We start from the raw sequence: 20,082 nt of genomic DNA, 5'->3' as shown, positions 1-20,082 counted from the left end.
TTCCGATGACAGCCTGGGCATCGTGATCGAGGAGATCGCCGAGGACGACCTGAGCGGCGACCATGACCAGAGGGCGCTGTACGCCACGCTCCAGGCCGCCGCCAAGGAGCTGGCGAAGAAGTGGGCCCTGCAGGCAGATGCGGACGACGGCGACGGTCCCCGCGAGTTCCTGGCCCTGGTGACGGTGACGGACAAGGCCAAGAAGGAGGCGATGGACCACGCGCCCGCTGGGGCCGAGTCGGTCAGCCCGAACGTGGAGGACCCGAGGGCGGCGCCTGACTTGGTGGCCCTCCTTGCTGTCAGAGACGCGTCGGACGAGGAGCCGATGGAGAGCGACGCTTCCGAGAGCGAGTCGCAGGAAAACGGGGACCAGGACCGAGAGGGGGTGGGCAACCCCGAGTTTGTGGCCATCGTGGCGTATACAGACCCCTCGGACCCCTCTGCCCGCGAAGAGATGTTGAAAATCGCTTCGGTGATAGAGTCGCTGGGCTGGAGCGACAAGAAAGACACAGAGGATGTCCTTCCGGAGGTCCTGTCCGTCATGTCCAAGGACACGTCCGGAACCCGCGTGACGGTGGAGGAGGCAGGCCGCCAGGTGGACGCCATGGTCCTCAGGAAGGCCAAGGACGACGGGAACCTTCTGGAATGCATCTCTACCTTGGCGGAGCCGGAGACCGCGCCCAAGGGGAAGAAGGCCCCGCGTGGGCTCCTCGGGGGCTGGGGTGATGACGAGGAAGACGAGGGGGGCCTCCTGGAACTGGTGGCGCTCCTGGCTGCCCAGGACACGTCCGAGGCGATGAAGGACGGCAAAGGAGAGGCCTGGGAAGGCGGGAAGTTCAAATACGCCAAGGGCAGCCTGCGGGAGGTCCTGGCGCTCCTGGCCGCGCGTGAGAACCGGGAGTCGGAGGAGGAGTCCGAGGGGGCTTCGGACGGGGGCTCGGACGAGGCGTCCGAGGACACGGAGAGCGAGGAGTCGGAGCTCGAGGACCCGGCGTCCAGGAAGCCGCGGGCCAAGCGCGCCCGCACGGCCTCCAAGGTCCTGGGTCAGGCCGGCGCCTCCTCGGGGCCCCGCAAAACCCGACGGGGAGGCCGAGGCCGCGGCGGGCGGGGCGTCACTCCCGAGAAGAAAGCCAAGGACGAAGCGGCGGGCGACAAGAAAAAGAAGCGGCGTGCAGGCGCCGGGGCGCGCGCCAAGGCCGGCGACGCCAGAGGGCAGCCGCCCACCGGCTCCAAGTCGGCCCGCGGGAAGAAGGCTCGTCGGGGCCGAAGGCTGCCCCCCAAGTGCCGCTAGCGGCGCTCAGAGACGGCGTGGCCGCGGCCGGGGATGTGGCCTCTCCCTCCGCGCTCCCTCCGCCCTCCCTCCAGCAGAAGCCGGTCTCCCGCTTAACCGTGCGCTCTGTGCTCTGCTGTGCGCGCGGCGCGCACCGCGGGTCTCACCTTCACCTTCCAGTTCCTCCTTTGCAGGTGGCCCGAGCGACCCTGACAGACGAAGGAGAGAGAAACAGGCACCCCTGGAGGCAGCAGCCCCAGGTGATGGGCTCTTGTTTTAGGGGCACCAAGTGGGCGTGGCTTTGGGTGGCCCACGGGAGTGTGTCCGTGGAGACGGGCACGGCGAGAGGTCAGCAGTGCCAGAGAGTTCTTTCTGGTTCTCTGTGGGGCCCGAGTGGTTCCAGACATATGCTTCTGGCCACTGTCCCTCCGCCTCAATCCGTTGGAGCCTGAGGTCTGTGCTGAAGGCTTGGCCACCTGCTGGGTGGTGGGTGTCAGGATGGAGCCGAGTTCCCTGCCTGGGGGAACAGATCATTCGGGATATGCCTGGGCGTGTAACTTCTCCAGAAAGAGAAGCCTGAGAGGCAGAGGGGGCCGCTCCTGGGAAAAGAGGAGAGGTGGGAAGGCGAGGGAGGAGTGGGGGACGCATTACCAGGAGCTGGAGAGGAGGAGGAAGAAATGGAAGGACCAAGCAGCCCCGCCCACCTCAGGTGCAGCTGAAACAAATGAGCCAGCTCCTCAAGGCGAAGGCCACCTGCTGGTGTCCACAGGCTGATTCTATCAGTCGGATTGCACTGTTTTCCAATGATTTGCCACCGTTTTCAGTTTGGGGCAATTCACACCCAGATGATTGGCTTCTCTCTGCAGTGCCAGGCGGCGTCCCTCCCTCAGGCTGACCAGCCCCTGATTTAAGATGATAGGGTCTCCCAGTTCACCTGCTGAGTGAATTAAATACCGGAGGGGACCTGAGGGGACCCCTGAGAGGTGGGGGCTGGTCCGGCCAGCGTGGGAGCTGACCAGGGGCCTAGAGAGGAGGTGTCTAGAGAGGAGGAAACGCCCCTGGGAGAGAGCTGCAGTCCAGCCCTGGAGTCCCCTCCCACCCCCGCCCCCCCAGTAACCTGGCCTGGCGCTGTTGGGGTCATCACCTGCTGTCCCAAATGCAGATGCTTCCGTGTCCTCTCAGTGTCTGTGTGGTGACCTGTGCCTCGGCCCTCTCCGCCCATCTCAATGTTTTCTCTCAGTAGCGACCTCCACTGGACACCCCACCAGTCTTGGGGGCTGTATGTGTATCTGTGTCCCGGTTCCCGTCCCCCGGAGGTGACCAGCCCCTCGTGCCGGGAAGGTCCTCCCTGCGTGTCCTGAGCAAGGCACAGGGGCCTGGGCGTGTCCTCGCAGCCCAACCCGACTGTCTGAGCCGAGCCCCACCTTGGGGCGTTCAGACGCAGAAGCGGACTCGGGGGCTCCTGGAGTTGGCCCCCTCGGCCGCAGGGACCACCACCCTGTGACGGAGACGAGCTTACCACGGATGGGGGCGGAGTGGGGCTGAGGAGAAAGGCCCCGCCTCCCTGGGGTCTCATGGACTTCAGGGCCTGGGCCTGGGCCCAGTGGCCTCCGGAGGTGCCTGGGCTGGGGCGGAGCCCCGCGTGTGACCCCTCTGACTTCTCCCGCGGCAGTTTAGGGCCCTCTCCTTGTGCACTTGTGTCTCCCGGGATCCCCCAGTAAAGTGAACTAAATATTCCGGCCTGGTCTCTCTATTCTCCGGGCAGTGGGGGCGGGGAGCGTCCGGGATGCCCCGCCCGTTGTGACTTTCAGCAAGAGCATCCTGGGACTGCCCTGTCACTGATTTACACCCGGTGTCCTTTCTGCTTCCATGCTTGTGCCCCCGCCCCCAGCCCCCTGCCCTAATCCACCGACAGAAATTCTGCCATGCCCTGGCGTCTAAATGCTCTGTCCCTGGCCTCCTTCCCCAGCTCCAATCTCAGCTGTCCCTTGCTTGCCCTGTCGTATCTTACCAGGTCCCAGCCGTCCATCATCTTTAGGTCCCTGCCACCAAACCCCCTTTGCTGGCCCACCCAACTACACCTTTGGGGCCCCAGCCCTCATCCTCAATCCTGGCTCCGAGCTCACCTTCCTTCCCACGTCCTGGTCAAACCTCTGCCCCGTTCACTAGCTCCCGTGTCAGTTTCCATCCGATCTTACCTCATCAGACCCCAGCCTGAACACGCTCTCGCCCCACCCAGCTCCCGACTCCCAGCCCGCTCAGGGCCCGGCTCTGAGCTCAGCTCATGCCACCCTCATTCTTCCCATCCTGGCGCTTAACCGACATTTCTCTATTCTCTGTGTCTGTCACCTCTGCTCAGCCCCAGCTCCTGTGCTTGATCTTTAAGGCTCATCCCTGGACCCCAGACTAAGAGGCCTCCCCTCCTACCTAGATCCCAGGCGTACCCCTCTACATGGCTACAGGGCTGCCCGAGGGGTCCTCTTAGGACTTATGTCTGATGTCCGATGGAGTTGCCAAAGACCTTATGCTGGTCCAGATCTTCTCTAATACCACTGGCCACTTTGGGCCATTTAAACTTAAAATTAAACGTGGACATCCACTTCCTCAGCCATGCCAGCCACATTGCATGTGCTCAAAGGCCCCACGTGGTCAGTGCAAGCAGAGGACATTTCCACCATCGCAGAATGTTCTCTGGGACAGCACTGGTCTGCTCACTCTGTCCCCATTTTAGTTCTCTGCCGCATGGCCCACTCTCTCTGACGTCAGCCACCCCCTTGCTGTTCAGGGAACACGTGGAACATGTTCCTACCTCGGGGCCTTTGCACTTACTGTTCCCACTGCCCGGAGTGCCCTTCTCGGGATATTTGCACGGAGCTGTCCTTCAAGGGTCACATGCCCAGGCAAGGTCACCCTGACCGCCCCGTTAAAAGTCTCACTCTTCCCGCCCATGCCCGCCTTCTTTTTCAGAGTCTCTTTGTTTCTAAATAGCGCACTGACTGTTTTCGTCAGGGGGCTCGCTAGAGGGAATTGGTGACATGAGTTTTGCAGGCAACGTGCAAAAGGGGAAGTCACGTTGCCCAGAGGTTAGGAACTCAGTGAGCCGCTCCCGCCCCGGGGATGCGGCTGCCCAGAGCCCGGGTCCCGGGGCGGCCGAGGCTCCGCGCGCAGAGCGGAGCGGCCTGGAGAGGGACCCGGGAGCCCTGGCTCACGTCACCGCTGCTGCCACCGCAGCCTCGGCAGCCTCCAGACAGCGTCCCGCTTCTTCCGCTTCCAGCTGCCACCAGCGCCCACGGGCCACCAGCAGCAGCGCGGCTGGCAGAGGAATCGGGACGTGGCTGAGGCCGAGGGTCCCAGCCAGGGATGGGGGGTGGGCGGGCGAGCGAGGGGAGTTGGGCGGGGACGCTCCGGAGACGAGAGCGTGGTGCGTCCTGGCGCCCGCCGCGTCCCCAGCGCCAGGCCAGTGTCCGCACACGGGGCCGCGCAGTTTCCAGTTGTCCAAGGACTGACGGACCGACGGGCTTGGCGAACCGGACCCAGATGCGCCCTGCGAGGATGGTGCTGGGACGCTGCGCCCTGGCGGGAGGGAGCCGAGCGGCGCGCGCGGCAGCGTCTCGGGTCCAAGGCGCAGCCGCGTAAAGGCCCCGGGATCGCGCGGGAAAGCGCGGCGCGCGGGGCCCACGCAGGGCCCTCGGCAGCGGGGTCGTCCCCGCGGGAGCCCGGAGGTGCCGAGCCCCGAGGACCCGGTGGAGGGAGAAGGCAGCGCCCGGGAGGAGGCCGAGGGCCCCGCGCGAACCTTAAAGGACGTGAACCCAGGCCGCGGCGGGGAGCAGGACGGACAGACGCAGGCCCTCGGGAGCGTCACCCACCGGGGACAGATAATAAGTCTCCTAGAGACGCACGGGGTCCCGCATTAGACAGTGTCGTCTGCGGGGAGAGCCATCGTGTGGGCGGGGCCCGAGGACGCGAGCAGGAGAGGGTTCGCAGACGTCACCTGTTAGGTTGTGCGGGGGAGCCCTCACTGAGAAGGCGACATTGGCGCGAAGACCCGAAGGAGGCGAGGGGTGAGGCAGGCGGATACCTCAGGGAAGCGCATCCAGGAGGCGGGAACGGTCGGTGCAAAAGCCTCGAGCCGGGGCCGGGATAGTGAGGGGTTATTCCGGCGTCATCACGACCCCTCCGTGCCCGGCCTCGGTGCAGGGCGTAGGGGAGACGGCGTCTGCAAAGCAGGCCACCAGCCTTCATGAGGTGGCCGTCTATTCGTATTCCTCGTGGCTGGTGTTCAGAAGTGAGCCAGGCTTGAAATGAGCATGCAGTCACTGGGGTCGGGGCGTGCTGACAGGGAGTGCCTCCCCGACCCCCTTCCCACCCCTCACCCGCGCGAGCCAGCTCAAATGGAGACAGGGTCACCCCGGGGACGTGAACGGGTTCTAGAACAGCCCAGGGAGAGAAGTCAGAGTTCCGGGAACAGAAAAGGACATCCTTTCTTCTCCAGAGGCTTCTCCAAAGCCTGGTGCCCGCAAGGCCCCTCCTTACTCAGCGCAGGCTCCGCCCCATCACTTAGGACGCTCCGCCCCCCCGTCTAGGCCTGGAGTTAGTGTCACCTCACGCGAGTTGCAGCGCCCCACTTTACCACCAGGGGTCGCTCCAAGACCGCTGGTTAAAATCACTCACTTCCCGCCCCCCACGGCTGTCAGGGGGAGCCCACGGCCCCCGCCAGGAGGAGTTCCGGGACGCACCGGTAAAGTCGTGCGGAGGTGGTGCGCGACCGGAGTGCTCAGGACATGTGGGACACTGGTCCAAAGCCTCGAAGCTCCAAAGCCCCGACTGTTCTTTGACAGAAAGTGGACTTTCCTGTAGAGCAGAGGTCTCTCGAAGTGTGACCAGCTGCATCAACATCTGGGAATTAATTAGGCACCACCCCAGACTTATTGCGTCAGGATCTGCATTTTAACAAGGTACCTGGATAACGTAGATACCCATTACCACATGAGTTGCCAAAAAAAAAAAAGGAAATTCGCATGTGGCTGAACAAAATATCTAGTTCGCATTGTGTTCCTGTAAAGAAAGAGCCAACTGCACAGTGGCCAGGAGTCTAATGTCTGGAGGCGGGACCTGGGTTCGAGTCTTCACCACCCTACTTCCTGGCTGTGTGACCTTAGGTGAGTCATGTCACCTCTGCAGGCCCAGGCTTCTCCATCCGAAAAGGAGCGACTTGGAGCGACGCAGGAAGTGGCCCCTTCCTCGCGGGACCTCTGTGAGGTCTGGATGACGTGTTAAGCACGAAGGACTTCGCACAGGACCCAGCACTGAGGGGTCCGCAGAAGCGGAGCTGCTCATCCCTCGCGCCACTCTCGTTTTGTCATCAGGTATAAATAGTATCACAAAAAAGCAAAACTTCCGTCATAAAGAGCTTGACTCTTTTTTGAGGTGTGACCCTTGATAACCTTTAACTTTCCCGCCCCACGTCTGGGAAAGCTGATAGAAAAGTTGACTTGCTCCCGCCTTTGGCGTGGGTATGAAGGTCAAGACTTGCAAGCCAACGGCCGAGCCCCCAGCCCTTACAAAGGCCCGTCCCTCTGACTTTTTTTCGAGCCACCAGGACCGGCTTGAGCTTGCCCCGGTCTCCCCAGAAAAATCCCATCCCGAGAGTAATAAACCTTTTGCTTCCTCCTTGGCGCGTGTGGCTCCATCGGTCTCAACATCTCAACCAATTTTCCGGAGCGGTGCATCCGCCCGACTACAAAATGACCTATCAAAATCATGTGCTCATCCAGGATCCTGTGTGTACTCACCAGAGACTCATAAACTCATAGGATGTCACAGCAGGGAGACAGTTAACTAACACCGAAGGCAAGTGGTTCTCAAAGTGTGTTCCCCTGAGCAGCAATATCCAACTGGGATCCCCTCCCTAGAGACCAATGACAGAATCAGAATAAGGACAGTAGTTCTCCACCTTGGCTACACGTTGAAATCCCTGGGGAGTATTTAAAAAGTGGGATGCTCTGGCTGCACCTAGAGTTTGAAGCTGTAGTCTGGGGTGGGGCGTAGGCATCAAAAATTTTAAAAGGCCTCCAGGTGACTCTAAGGAGCAGCCAGGGTACTGAACCATTTTTACTCCAATTCTCCCATTTCATAGGCAAGAAGCCGACACCAGATTGGCGAAGGAATTTGCCGAGATCACGGGGCAAGTTGGTGACAGAGCAGAAGTAGAACCCAGGGATCTTTAATCCCACTCAAAGCTTCATATGGTGGCCTCGGGCCATATTATGTAATAATAATAGATATTACAATTATAAGTATAATAACAATTATTATTAATTGCCCTGGAAGGCTGATATGACTTACTTTAAAGGCTTCCACAGTCTTTGAATTAAAACCAACATTCTAACTTTAAGAAGCAAAATGTTCCATAGTAAAATGTTAATTGTATGTGTGGAAAAATGATGGGCGATTTTTCCATATTTACTGAAGTTTTTCTGTATTAATCACACATCACTTTATAGTCTGATAAAGAATGTCTATATAAACACCCCTGGGGAATAAAACAAAAACAACTTGACTAAGCAGGGTGGAAGGGACCCAGAGCATTTTAATGGTAATTTTAGCTCTAGCCAGGAAAAAAAAAAAGGTGTACAAATAATTCATTTTCCCCATCAGCCTCTAAGCTAAAAACCTTCCTGGTGTGTGAGGGGGTGGCCCCAGAAGTCAGCCTCATTCCTGCATCAATCTATTTCAGTTGAATAAAATGTGTCTACTCTGAGCCATATGTGTGTTCCTCATTTGGATTATCTCTCTGACCTAATGTGTTATGTATCCCATTTCCTGACATTCGGGGCTCCTATACGTGCGATTTTTGTTTCCTCCACATGACATCTCCCGGGCCCAGAAGAGAATGCGATCTCCTTCCGTAACAAATGGTGGAGAGACCCTCTCTTCACTCTGTTTATTAGATTTGGTTTACCTGTTGTTTTTCTGCCATGTTGCCGTTTTCATGTAGATATTTATAACTTTCGTCAAACATAAAAATACATTTAGAATTCAAAGATTATAATACACATCTCTCTCACTTTTTAAAGTAAAACAGTTCATTCTCTTTTTTTTTTTCCTTTGGTTAAGGTCTTCAGACAAAAAGCAGGATTAGTCACTAGCTAAGACTATTCTGACCATGTGACATTTTCCAAACACCTGGAAGACTTACGATCTGCGAGAGAAGCTTCGCCTGACTATCCTGTGCGTTTAGTTTATGAGTGTTTTGAAAATGCGCATTTGTACTACTGGGTTCAGATTTTCATCCATGGAACGTTCTAGAAAATAGGTATAACATTGATTTCACTGCTGCACCCTGAATGTGTGACTGTTTTTAAAAAACATTTTAAAAATTGGAAATAGGTAGCCCACAGACAGACAGGAATGTGACCGAAACACAAACATACTGTTTAAAAAATAATTATATAGCAAACTCCATGATAAGACAACCCCTCGAGAAATCGTCAGCTGAGAAGCCCCTCCTGTGTCCTGCTGATCACCCACTCCTCCTTCCCCCAGTGTAAACAATATCCTGTTTTGTGATAAACACATCCTGGTTTTTCCATAGACACTATGTTTATTACCAAATGTATAGTAGTTTGGAAATAAAAATGTATCTCTCGACACTGTAGACCTCATCGTTTTTAAACGATATATTAATGCAATCTTATGACATGGATTATCTTGCCGGGTGCTTGATTTTTTTTTTTTTTTTTAGAAAAAAATAAATTTAGCAAAGAAAAAGAACGCGGGGCCTCTCAATTTCTTGGCAATGTCTCCTCACTTGGAATCTTGTTCCTTTGCTTTGAGCAAGGAGGCAGGTGCTGGATTTTTGTCCGGAGGAAATGTTCAGGGCCAGCAGCTGGCAGCTGTAACCTGAGCCCCAGCTCAGATGAGAACAAATCTCTTCTCCCTCCACATAATCCCGGGGTTTTGTGAGTTATGTCAAGCGAGAAAGAGAAAACGCTCAGCATGGCCTGGGGGAGGGATAGAGCCACCAGGTCTGCGGTGTCGAGCCTGAGGCTGTATTTTAGATTCCTGTTCTGTGCAGTGAAAACGTACAAACCAGACACTGTGTCTTAAAAAGAATCGTCACTTCAAACAAGTCGAGAAGTCATATCTGAATCCAAGCGACAGAGAAATTTATAGGGCAGCGTCCATCAACTCTTTTTAGTTCTTCATTTGAAAAAAGCTAGCGATCGGAAAAAACCTGCATATCCAGCCAGAGAATAGCCAATTTACCTATGGCAGTGGCTGTCACACATTATGGACCATGATCCATGGTAAACATCAAAAAACAAAAAACATTTTACTGTGACGAGGACAGACAGACAGAAACACACATCCTGTAGAAAATAATGCTCCATAAAATGTATTACTACATGAGATGAATTCATATATTTTGTATTCCGTCGTTTCCATAGGGAAAGTTTTTGAAAGACCTTGAAATGTGCCCAAAAGCTGCCTGATGTCTTTGCTGGAAAGTTAGGTGTTGTCTAGCAGCCTTTTCCAGGTTGTCTGATTCCGTGGGGTCTCTGAGTCTTTGAGCTCTTTACACCCCTATAAATTGTGGAGGACAAAGCAATGAGACTGACCCTCGTCCGCAGACATGTAAGTGAATTTTGTCTGGTGGACGGTTGACTTCCCTCTCTCACGGAGGGGACAGGCCAGTTTTCTATATACTAAGGAAATCCATTTCAGCGTTTGTCATGGCCCCCATGTCTGTCTGCCTCATGGATTTTTCCTTTGATCTGGTTGTACCGTCACACTGTGTGGTCCCAGCCTTAGTGCGCTCATCCGTACTGCAGGCCGATGGTCTCCTTTCCACGTGCCCGTGTGAGGGCGAATGCAGATGAAACCACACCTCTACTCAGAGACCCACAGCGTCCCTCGTGTTCCGCTGAGGAAAAGCCAAGTCCTCTCCAGGCCCTGCCCGATCTGGTCCCATTTCCTCCCCGCCGGTGTCTCTGCGCCCCGGTCCGCCCCTCCCTCACTCCACACCAGCCACCCTGGCCTCTATGCTGCTCCAGAAGCATCTCACCATCTCCATCGCCTGGGTCTTCTACCTGAAAAGCCTTTCCTCCGCACACCTGCAAGGCTCCTCGGCTTTAAACGTCCACTCTACCGCAAGCTCTCTCGTTACGTTCCCCCGCCTTATGCTTCTTCATAGCTCTCTCCCCAACGTTGATCTCCTCTGCCAGAGGCCACGGGTTTGGTTTTGTTCGCTGCTGCATCTGTAATGCCAGAACTGTGCTTGATAATAATAGAAAGCACAACAGTAATTTTATATTATGGTTATTAATATGTTCGTATAGTAACGATGACGGCGGTGACGATGATGATGATCGCAAGCCCGCAGGCCCTTTCAAGACCCATCCCTGACCCTGCCGCTCCCACTCTGGCTCTGCCTCCCTCTGGATCCCAGCATGCACTGCAGCCAGGCCAACGTGGGTCACCCTTGGAGGTGGCTCTCAGTGGCTCTTACCATCCGGTGATTCTTTTTAGCTGGTCGATCAGGTAGAGGGAAGTTAAGAAATCCACTGGGAAAGCTTGCCAGGGTAAAAGTAAATAAATAAATAAATTTCGTGCTAAGGCCTGAGACACGAGATGAAGTTTTATTTGAAAACGCGTGTGTGGGGTGAGGGTGGGGGGATGGGCGGGGCTATGACGAAGGGGGCCGGAGCTTGGAGAGAGGAGTCAGGGAGTTCGCATTGGAAACTTTCCCTAGAATGGACAACCACAGGATTTATGGCCACCCGGAGTGACTGGCCTCATTGATCCTCATGGGGAGAAAGCTCGGTCGGCAGAGTTTACTATTTACCCGTCTACGCTGATGAATAGGACTCCTTTTTTCTGGCTCCCATCCTAGTGCTGCAGACAGAACCGACCTTTTTACTTGCTTCTTATTTTATTTTATTTTATTTTTTAAAGACGAGGTCTCACCCTCTGGTTTTACTTAGAGTTACAGTGGTTGTTCAAACAGCCCTCTCCATTTCCAGCCCAGGACGGTCAATACACAGATTCATTTGTTCATTCAACAGATAATTACTCAATGTTTCTCTGCAGCGAACACTGTCTAGGTTCTGGGGCTATGATGGTGAACAAAAGAGAGAAGGTGCCTAACCTCGGGGGGGCTTACACTGTCACGGGGAATACAACTTTAGATAGGGTAAGTACTATCTTTAAATCATTCTGTCTGGGGGTTGTTTGTTATGCAGCTAATACTGTTACACTAATAAACCAAGGCGATGTGATGGTGATTTTCACGTGTGCATCAGGGAAAACTGCTTTAGCTGGGTGGAGTCTGGTAAGGCTTCTTAGAGGAAGTGACATTTGGCTCAAGGTCTGGATGATGAGGAGGAAGCCACATGTAGGGCACAGAGAACGGCAAGCGCCAGCATCCACACAAATTTTTGGTTTCGCAGCCCATATAAAAGTCATGTTTATACTGTAGTATATTAGGTGTGCAATGGCATTATGTCTCCCCCCCAAAACAAAAAACCGGTGTACATAATTTAATTAAAAACATTTTACTGCTAAAAAGCGTTAATCATCATCTGAGCCTTTCAGCGAGTTATAATCATCGCTCTGGTGGAGGGTCTCACCTTCAGTTTGTAAAAAATGCGGTTTCTGCAAAAGGCAATAAAACGAAACACAAGAAAAGGAGGTATGCCTGATCCTGTTCTCATGTGTCTACGTATTTAATAATGAGTTTTCTAAAATTATGAGAGTAATTATTTAAATAGAGAACACAGTATATATTCCTTTGGTTAAATATTTCAATAAAATAAGGAGAGATCACGTGCCTCTTTCTTTCCAGTTAACAGCATAAATTTTATCTTTTAAAAGTTATAGGGCGGGATAGTTTATGAGAACGATTAGAATTAAAACAAGATGCATTTTATTCTTTCCTTAAGCCACGTTAGCAGAAAAAAAGAAAAATAAAATAAAAAACCAAAGACAGAAGGCATTTTATTTCTTTCCTTTTTAACAATTTTCATTATGGAAACTTAAAAACATAGACAAAAATAGAGAGACTATTATATATATAATGATCTCTAGCTATGACAATTGTCATCAACTCATGGGCAATGTTATTTCATCTATCCCACAGTCCTCTTTTATTTTTCTTTTCCTGGAGTAGTTGAACAGTAATTAAAAAAAAAAGAGGGAGATAAATTATGGCTATTTAAAATAGTCTCTGCATTTCAAAATGATTATATGGGATGGAGAAATGTATGTCAGGCTCACGCCAGACGGTGAGTTAGAAGCGGGGGGAAGCAGTGTAATCGGGGGGTGAGGGGGAGGAAGAGGGGACCTTTTGCAGGCACAACCTGAAGAAACTCTGGAGCAAGAAGGAGCTCTCACGGCACGAAGCGGATAGAACATGCCAGATGAGTTACAGAACCACCACTGTGGGTTATTACAACTTCCCCTGGAGGAGGTATTAATGGGGAGGCCCAAGGCTCCCCGGACCTTCTCTATGTTTAGTATTTATGAAAACCCTGTGGGTTCTTATTTAAAATACACAGGAAGACAAAATAAAAATTCAAAGGTAACACAGAGGGGGAGAGGATGGAAAGGTAACCTTAAACCCAAGTGCAGAGATGAGTGGAGGGGTTCGGGCTACAGGGATGCATTGCCATGGAAACCACAGCGTCACGTGTCGTCATAGAAACCACAGTGCCATGCGTTGTCCTGGAAACCACAGCCACGACTCCTATCAAGGGTGCTTCAAAACTATTTTTAGATCTGGTGGTAATCAGGGTAGCTCCCTGATGGGAGAGGGGGCAGGCAGCTGCCTTCACTTAAAACACACACACACACACACACACACACACACACATACATATATACATGAACAGATTTATATGTATATACATGCATATAGACACACATATACATATGTAATTGTATATTGGTAAATATATATGTATACATTCCTTTTTATATGTAGGCAATTAAAAAAGTGTTTATCTCCCTTAAATATTTATTTATCTCTTAATTAACTCACAGTACTCTGCTTCTCTGGTTGATACGCTCACAGGCATCCGTGCAGCAAAGGGTTAACTCAGCAGCCCTGGGTCTTCCAAACCCTGCACATTCCAAAGAAATGACTGGCCCTTGCCTGGCTCCTAGATAACCTCTAAGCCCTTGAAGATTCCTGTACCAACAATATGACTGGCGGTGGGGGCCTTGGGCCACACAGTATCAGTTTGACCTCTGGATGGGCTGGAGGCTGAGTAACTAAGGACAGCCACACAGGTGCTCTGTGCCTATGGCATCGACCCAGGGTAAAATCCCCACATACTAAAGCTCAGGTGAGCTCTCCTGGTTGGTAACACTCCGTGGGTGTTGTCACGTATTGTTGCTGTCCACATGACTCCACTGAGAGAGGACAACAGGAAGCTCGTGCCTGGTCTCTCCTAGACTCTGTCCTATGCACGTTTTTCCTTTGATGATTTTAAACTGTCTCTTTTTGCTGTAATAAACCATAACTGTGATACAATAATTCTTCTGAGTCCCATGAATCCTCCCAGCGAATCACTGAACTTGAGGGTGGTCTTGAGGACCCTCGACACAGAGTCTTAAACTCAACGTGGCCCCAACTGAATTTCTGATTTGCCCCCTCCCTTCTTCCCCAAATCTGTTGTCCACCAACCCTTCCCCGTATAAAAATAAGTGGCATCATCCAATAACCTAGGGGTCACACTCACTTAATTTCCCTTGAACCTCACATCAGCAAAGCAGCAAAGGCTATTACTGAGTATAAAATAGTTACAGAAAAGTGCTCATCTCATAGGCATAGAGCATGCTGAATTTTCACAACCTGACCACACGCGTAACCAGCACTCGGAACGAGAAACAGAACCTTGCCAGCTCTCCCTCCCCCTGGGAGACACGCATTTCAAGTCATTAGACATTACACAGGAAACCACTATCCTGACTTCTAACAGTGTAGATTAATTTTGCTTGTTTTTGTACTCCATATAAATGGAATCATACTGTATATGCTCTTGGGTATCTAGTTTCTTTTGCTCAATGTTTTGCAAGATTCATTTACATAGTTGTGTGCAGTTGTAGATCATCCATTTTAATTGTTACTATTTTATTTGTGAACATGCCACGATTTATCCATTCTTCCGTCGACTGGCATTTGGGTAGCTTCCAGATTTTGGCTATTATGAATAGTGCCCATGGCTTTTAGTGAATATATTTCTGTTAGAGATATAGATAGAGAGAATTCCTAAGTTGTAGGATTTACGTGTATTCTGTTTTAGTAGATACAGCCAAAGAGCTTTGCAAAATGGTTGTACTAGTTTACATTGACACCAGCCGTGCGCGTGTATGAGCGTCCTAGTTGATCAACGCTTGGTATTTCTTGACTTGTTTTTCATTTTATCCATTCTCAATCAGCAAAATTACAACTGCTCCCTGCCCAGTGCTAGATTTTAGGACGAGTTGCCACAAACTTTTAATAAGAGTACCCCATTACTTTTCTGGACCCGGTGGTTCCACCAAACCAAGACAAACTCCAGGTCACCAGAAAGATGGCAAGGAAGCATCAGGGTCTTCCCAGCGGGGGAAGGCATAGGTCAGGGCCTTCCAAAAGAGGGGAGGCGATGTTTTAACCTAGTGTATGAATGAGTGAGTGCATGAGCATCCTGGCTGTTCCGGTCGATCAGGTAGGAATTTGTGGCTCCACGGCTGGGCACTCTTAAAGTCCCCTAAAGGCTATGGAGTCCGAGTGGGCTCATCTGCGGTTCTGTGGTGTACGGCGTACAGTCCAAGGCGGCATTGGACTAGTGTCTGATTGTAAGTCACAAAGCTGAGTCCGCTATGGCTAGGCATCACCTAAGCGCCTTCGGGACACGGTCAGATGAGCACCTGAGTGGTCTCCTCTCTAGACGAGGCACCTACCCTTGTTTGTCTTTGTGTCACCGACACAGGATGGCATACACAGAGGGAGAGGGAGGGTGCAATTAACCACTGATTTGGCTTAAGAATTGTCTAGCTCCAAACGGCCCTTTGGACATAGAGGCCCTCTGTCGAATTATTTTCTTGAAATTTTAGGGTTTATTTTCCCCCTCCATTAGGAAGCTCCCTAAGGCGAATACAGGGGGAGGTTCCACCAAGCCAACTGTCTTAAATTGTATGTTGAAAAATTAAGAAAGGCTTCTCAGGGAATTATGGGGTCAAGCTGACCCCAGGAAAACTTCATATTCTTCGTGAGCTTGTGTGGCCCACCTACAGGGTAGGCTGGCCTTCAGAAGGGACCCTGGACCTCCCCACTGTGAGAACTGTGTACCAGGTAGTGACAGGGTCCCCTAGACATCCAGCCCAGTTTCCATACATAGACTCATGGTTGCAAATCCTACTGTAGTGCCCCTTGGGCCCGGTTCTGCATAAATAGGCAGGGACAGAGTAAGGTACTTGTGGCCCGACCAATTCTGGGAAAGAACAAAGAATACAAAAGCCACGAACTATGAGAAGCTTAGAACCATTACTCCAGGAAAAGAGGAGAATCCGGCCAGTTTTAGCCAGCTGGAAGAATCCTTTAGGAGGTATACTAATGTATACCTGCTGGGTTAGCTTTGTTAGGCCAGCATTTTATTAGCCAGTCAGCCCCTGATATCAGACACAAGCTTCAAAAGCTGCAAATGGGGCCACGGACTAACCAAAATCTATTACTATATATGGTCTTCACGATCTACAACACTCGAGATCTTAAAGAGGGAAAAAAAAAGAACAGAATAAAGAAACACAAGCCAGGATTATGGCTGCCACAATTGACCATGCCCTTGGTACCCGACAAGCATCCCTTAAGAGACTGGGGAATAAGGAGACATTGAGTGCTTGCTTCAAATGCAAGAAAGTAGGACTCTGGGCAAAGGACTGTACCGAAAAGTCCCTGAGCCCCCTGCCGCACATGCAAAGAAGCCGATACTCATCCCTGGGTCTGGAGAGTTGACTGTCCACACTCCCAGAGAGGAGGGAGGCCAGCCGACACCCTAGTAGCCCAGGTCTAGGAACTGTATGACTGAAGAGGCCCAGGGCCATCCTCGCCGCCCCTGTCCGGGAATGTAGTCATCACTACCGAGGGACCCCAGGTGACTCTGGACGTAATGGGTAAGCAAATTCAATTTCTTTTAGATACGGGATCGGCCTATTCTGTTCTCCCTGAATTGGCAGGAAAACCCTCCTCACGAACCACGATCATCATAGGAGTAGAGAAGATCCTCACGAACTATGATCATCATAGGTGTAGGAGAAGGCAAGGTCAACCATTTTGTTCTACCACTGACCTGTCAATTTGAAGATCTGATCTTTCAGCAGCAGTTTTTAATAGTTCCAAGCTGCCCAGCTTCCTTGTTAGGACGGGATATTTTAACTAAATTAGGAGCGACATTACAACTTGGGTGTAGAACTCCGCTGTGTTTTAATGCATCGACCACAAGTTAATCTCATGGCTTGGTATATGGTATAAAAGTTCAGCTTCTATACTCCTTCACCAAGATCCAGACTTATTAGCTGGCCCACTGATAGGAGCGCCTTTCCAGAGATCTCGGTGATCAGAAATTTTCTCCCCCTTCACCCTCAGACTCTGAGGGGGGAAATGAGTTCTCTCGGGACCCCATCTATTTCATCGCTGCCTGAGGAAACTAGATGTGCACCCCCAGGGAAGTTCCAAATACTGATGACGGGGAAATATGAGTATGCGCATGACCTCTGATCTATGTTTGTCTGTGTTCTATGTAATATGGTGGTTCGGTTAAGAATTCTGATTATGATGGAAAGGAAAAGGGTTTGGGTAATAGAAGGTATAAAGTATGGAGATTTATTTTGAAGGGAATCGGAGGAAAGGTGTTGGTCTTCAAGTCGGTTGTTTCTGAATGAGTGGAAAGAGGCAAACTGAAGGAATAAGGAAAATGGTAAAGGATTTCTCTTTCTTGTGAAGAGAAATCCTGAGAGGGAATTTGAGGTGATTAAGCTAAACAAGATTGGAAATTTAAATGCCAAAAGTAAGCTAATGCAAAATTAGAATTGTGTTTTAATGTTCCTTAGACTATTGGTCTGCTACTGATGTCATGGAAAAGTTTTTCGAGGAGAAAACAAGAATTCTGTACTTTAGCGAAATAATTAATGTGTTTTACGTTGCCTCAACCAGTTTTCTGAGACTTTTAGAGAATATACTAATACTGGTCCAAAGTCTGAGGGTCAAACACTCTTGTCTGTACCTTTCAGAACTCGGCCTGCACCCAATATTCAAAGGAAGCTCCGAAAGTTGGGCCTAGACCCAAAACCCACAGATTGCCTTGGTGCCAGAGGTCTTTAAGGTGTCCAATAACTGGGACGGGGCAGAGAAGGAAGCAGAGTACAAAAAGGCGCAGATTTTAGCTGCCGTAATACAGGGACCACCTCAAGGTGACCCTAGGCAATAAAAACCTTGCAGGCCTGGTGGGCTTTGATCTTGGTCGGCCGTGATTGGCATCATCAGGACTGAGGCATCTTGCAAGCTCTAGTCCTAGAAAAATCCACCGCGATCACAACAGTGGAGCGTCAGGTCACCCTAGGCATGGCAGGAAGGAAAAACTGAATTTTTACTAGACACTAGAGCTACCTACTCTGTCCTGACCCATCCCACGGGCCTCTCTCCAATGCCGACTGCACCGCACATAAGTGCAGTTCATTAGAACCAATCATAACCAAGCCCCTGAAACCCCGCTGGAAGTCCGGGGAAGTAATGACACTTGGCATTGGCGTTGACCGGACGGGGCTAAATCCCTATGTTCAAATTCGTATCAGAGGTCAAGTACTAGACCATTCAGCTCGAGCCTTTCAGGTTTATAAGTCCTTCTACAAGGAAGTAACTGAACCCCTACCCCCACCACCATAATCAACTAAAAACTGATTTCTCAAAACGGATGAAGGAATAGCTCACTCCCTGAATGTCACTTCCTGTTATGTATGTGGGGGACTCTGATGGGGGACGGGTGGCCGTGAACTAGTTCAGAACAGCTACAGAACTAGTTCCCACCAAGACAATGCCAAATATAATGGCTCTACGCACCTCTGATGATAGTCAATGGGCTTTCGAGCATACTATTATAGGACAACACTGCCTGGCTGGAGGTGGAGGAAATCTCACGGAGTCAGTCAGAAACTTAACTCGCCTTGGCCTACGGTATTATAATGCTACCTCCAAACAAAGCGTGTGGTGGGAAAGCAGGACAGAGAGAAATCCATTTGGCCAGATTTCCAGAGCTAACTGGAGCCTGGCAGGATCCAGGCAGGGTCCGAGACGGGACAGCCCCACGTGGGCTTGACTGGATTTGTGAAAACAGGGCCTACTTCCGCCTCCCCAGAAACTGGGAAGGGAGCTGTGTAATTGGCATGATAAAGCCATCCTTCCTCCTCTTACCTCTGAAAACAGGGGGACTGCTTGGTCACCCAGCCCCACAACCCTTACAACGGAGTAAAAAGAGAACTCCACATAGAGGACAAGAAGGATGATGAGTGGCCCCCAGAGCGGATAATCCAATACAATGGGCCTGCCACTTGGGCAGAATATACATCTTGGGGATACTGTACTCCCATTTACACATTAAACCGGATTATCCGACTGCAGGCAGACTTCAAAATCATTACCAACGAGACTGGAATTGCAGACTCAGATGAGAAACACCATCTACCAGAACAGGTTGGCACTAGACTATCTGTTAGCAGCAGAAGGAGGCGTGTGTGGAAAATTCAATCTCACCAGCTGTTGCTTGCAGATAGATGACCAGGGCCGGGCAGTTGAGGACCTTGTCGAAAAGGTAACAAAACCGGCACATGCCCCCGTGCAAGTATGGCACAGATGGAACCCCAATAGCCTTTTTGGGGGATGGTTTTCTGCCTTTGGTGTGTTTAAAACCTTAATAGGAGCAGTTATACTACTCCCAGGAATCTGCCTGATAGGGCCATGTCTGCTGCCCCTGCTAATAACAACTTAAAAAGCATGGTGGGAGCCGCAGTACAGCGGCGAGCTGCTGCACACATATACTTTACCCATCACTACCGGGAGATCGCCAGGATGGTTGAGACGGAGAATGGAGGACTCTAGCATAAAAAAAAAAAACAGAATGTCTGGAATCTCAAAGTGGGGAATAAGAGCGGAGAGAAGGCATCTGGAAAATGCTACAGATCTCTCAATGGCCTTCTGGAAAAACTTGCCACACCAAAACAACATGATCTGCAAATAGATAGGACCAGTGGCCTGAGAATTCCTTCCCCCTTGCAGCCCCCACCCGAACTCAGGAAAGACAAGGAAAATTTCTGCTAAACACCAGCAGAAAAGTACATAACATTTACTAAGTGTACTAACCAATGTTTTAACATCTCAGATAATACGGCCTTGAACTGCAGCTCCACTACTGTAAACTATGCAAATGCACATGCTGGATGGTTTCTTATTTATGGAAGAACTTTATTCTTATGTTCCTGCTAACAGTACTGGGAGACTTTGTTCCCTGGGAAGACTAACTGTATTTATGCCTCAAAAGTCTCCAACTAGGCACCCTAGGAAACTCTCTCTTGCAGGAAATGATATGGGACACCTCTTGCAGAGTTCTAAATTTTTTAGTATACCTAGTTAAGTTTCTTTTCCTCTTTTCTTTGGGAAAAAGGCCCTCTCTCCCAAATCCAGATAATGGCCCCGAAACTGGTAACTCAGGTCCTCCGGCTTTCGATAAGGATCATTGGACCATCATGCGGGAATGGCCCTAGGCCAGGCAGGGGCCTTG

At 51.1% G+C, this 20,082-nt stretch overlaps 1 protein-coding gene across 1 annotated transcript in view; it reads left to right on the top strand.

The window, feature by feature from the left end:
* Positions 1-3,503, top strand: part of PNMA8B (PNMA family member 8B) — a 4,569-nt gene extending 1,066 nt beyond the window's left edge. Inside the window, exon 2 of the mRNA XM_025046717.1 lies at positions 2-3,503. Within this exon, the coding sequence (XP_024902485.1) occupies positions 2-1,291 (1,290 nt within the window). The 3' untranslated portion in view covers positions 1,292-3,503. The remainder of the gene's footprint in view (position 1) is intronic.
* The last annotated feature ends 16,579 nt before the right edge of the window (positions 3,504-20,082 follow it).

The sequence above is a fragment of the Pteropus alecto genome, unplaced genomic scaffold (genome assembly GCF_000325575.1).
Source record: "Pteropus alecto unplaced genomic scaffold, ASM32557v1 scaffold194, whole genome shotgun sequence".
NCBI lineage: Eukaryota > Metazoa > Chordata > Mammalia > Chiroptera > Pteropodidae > Pteropus > Pteropus alecto.
Note: the sequence above shows the minus strand (reverse complement) of the source record. Positions and strands in the feature narration are given on the sequence as shown.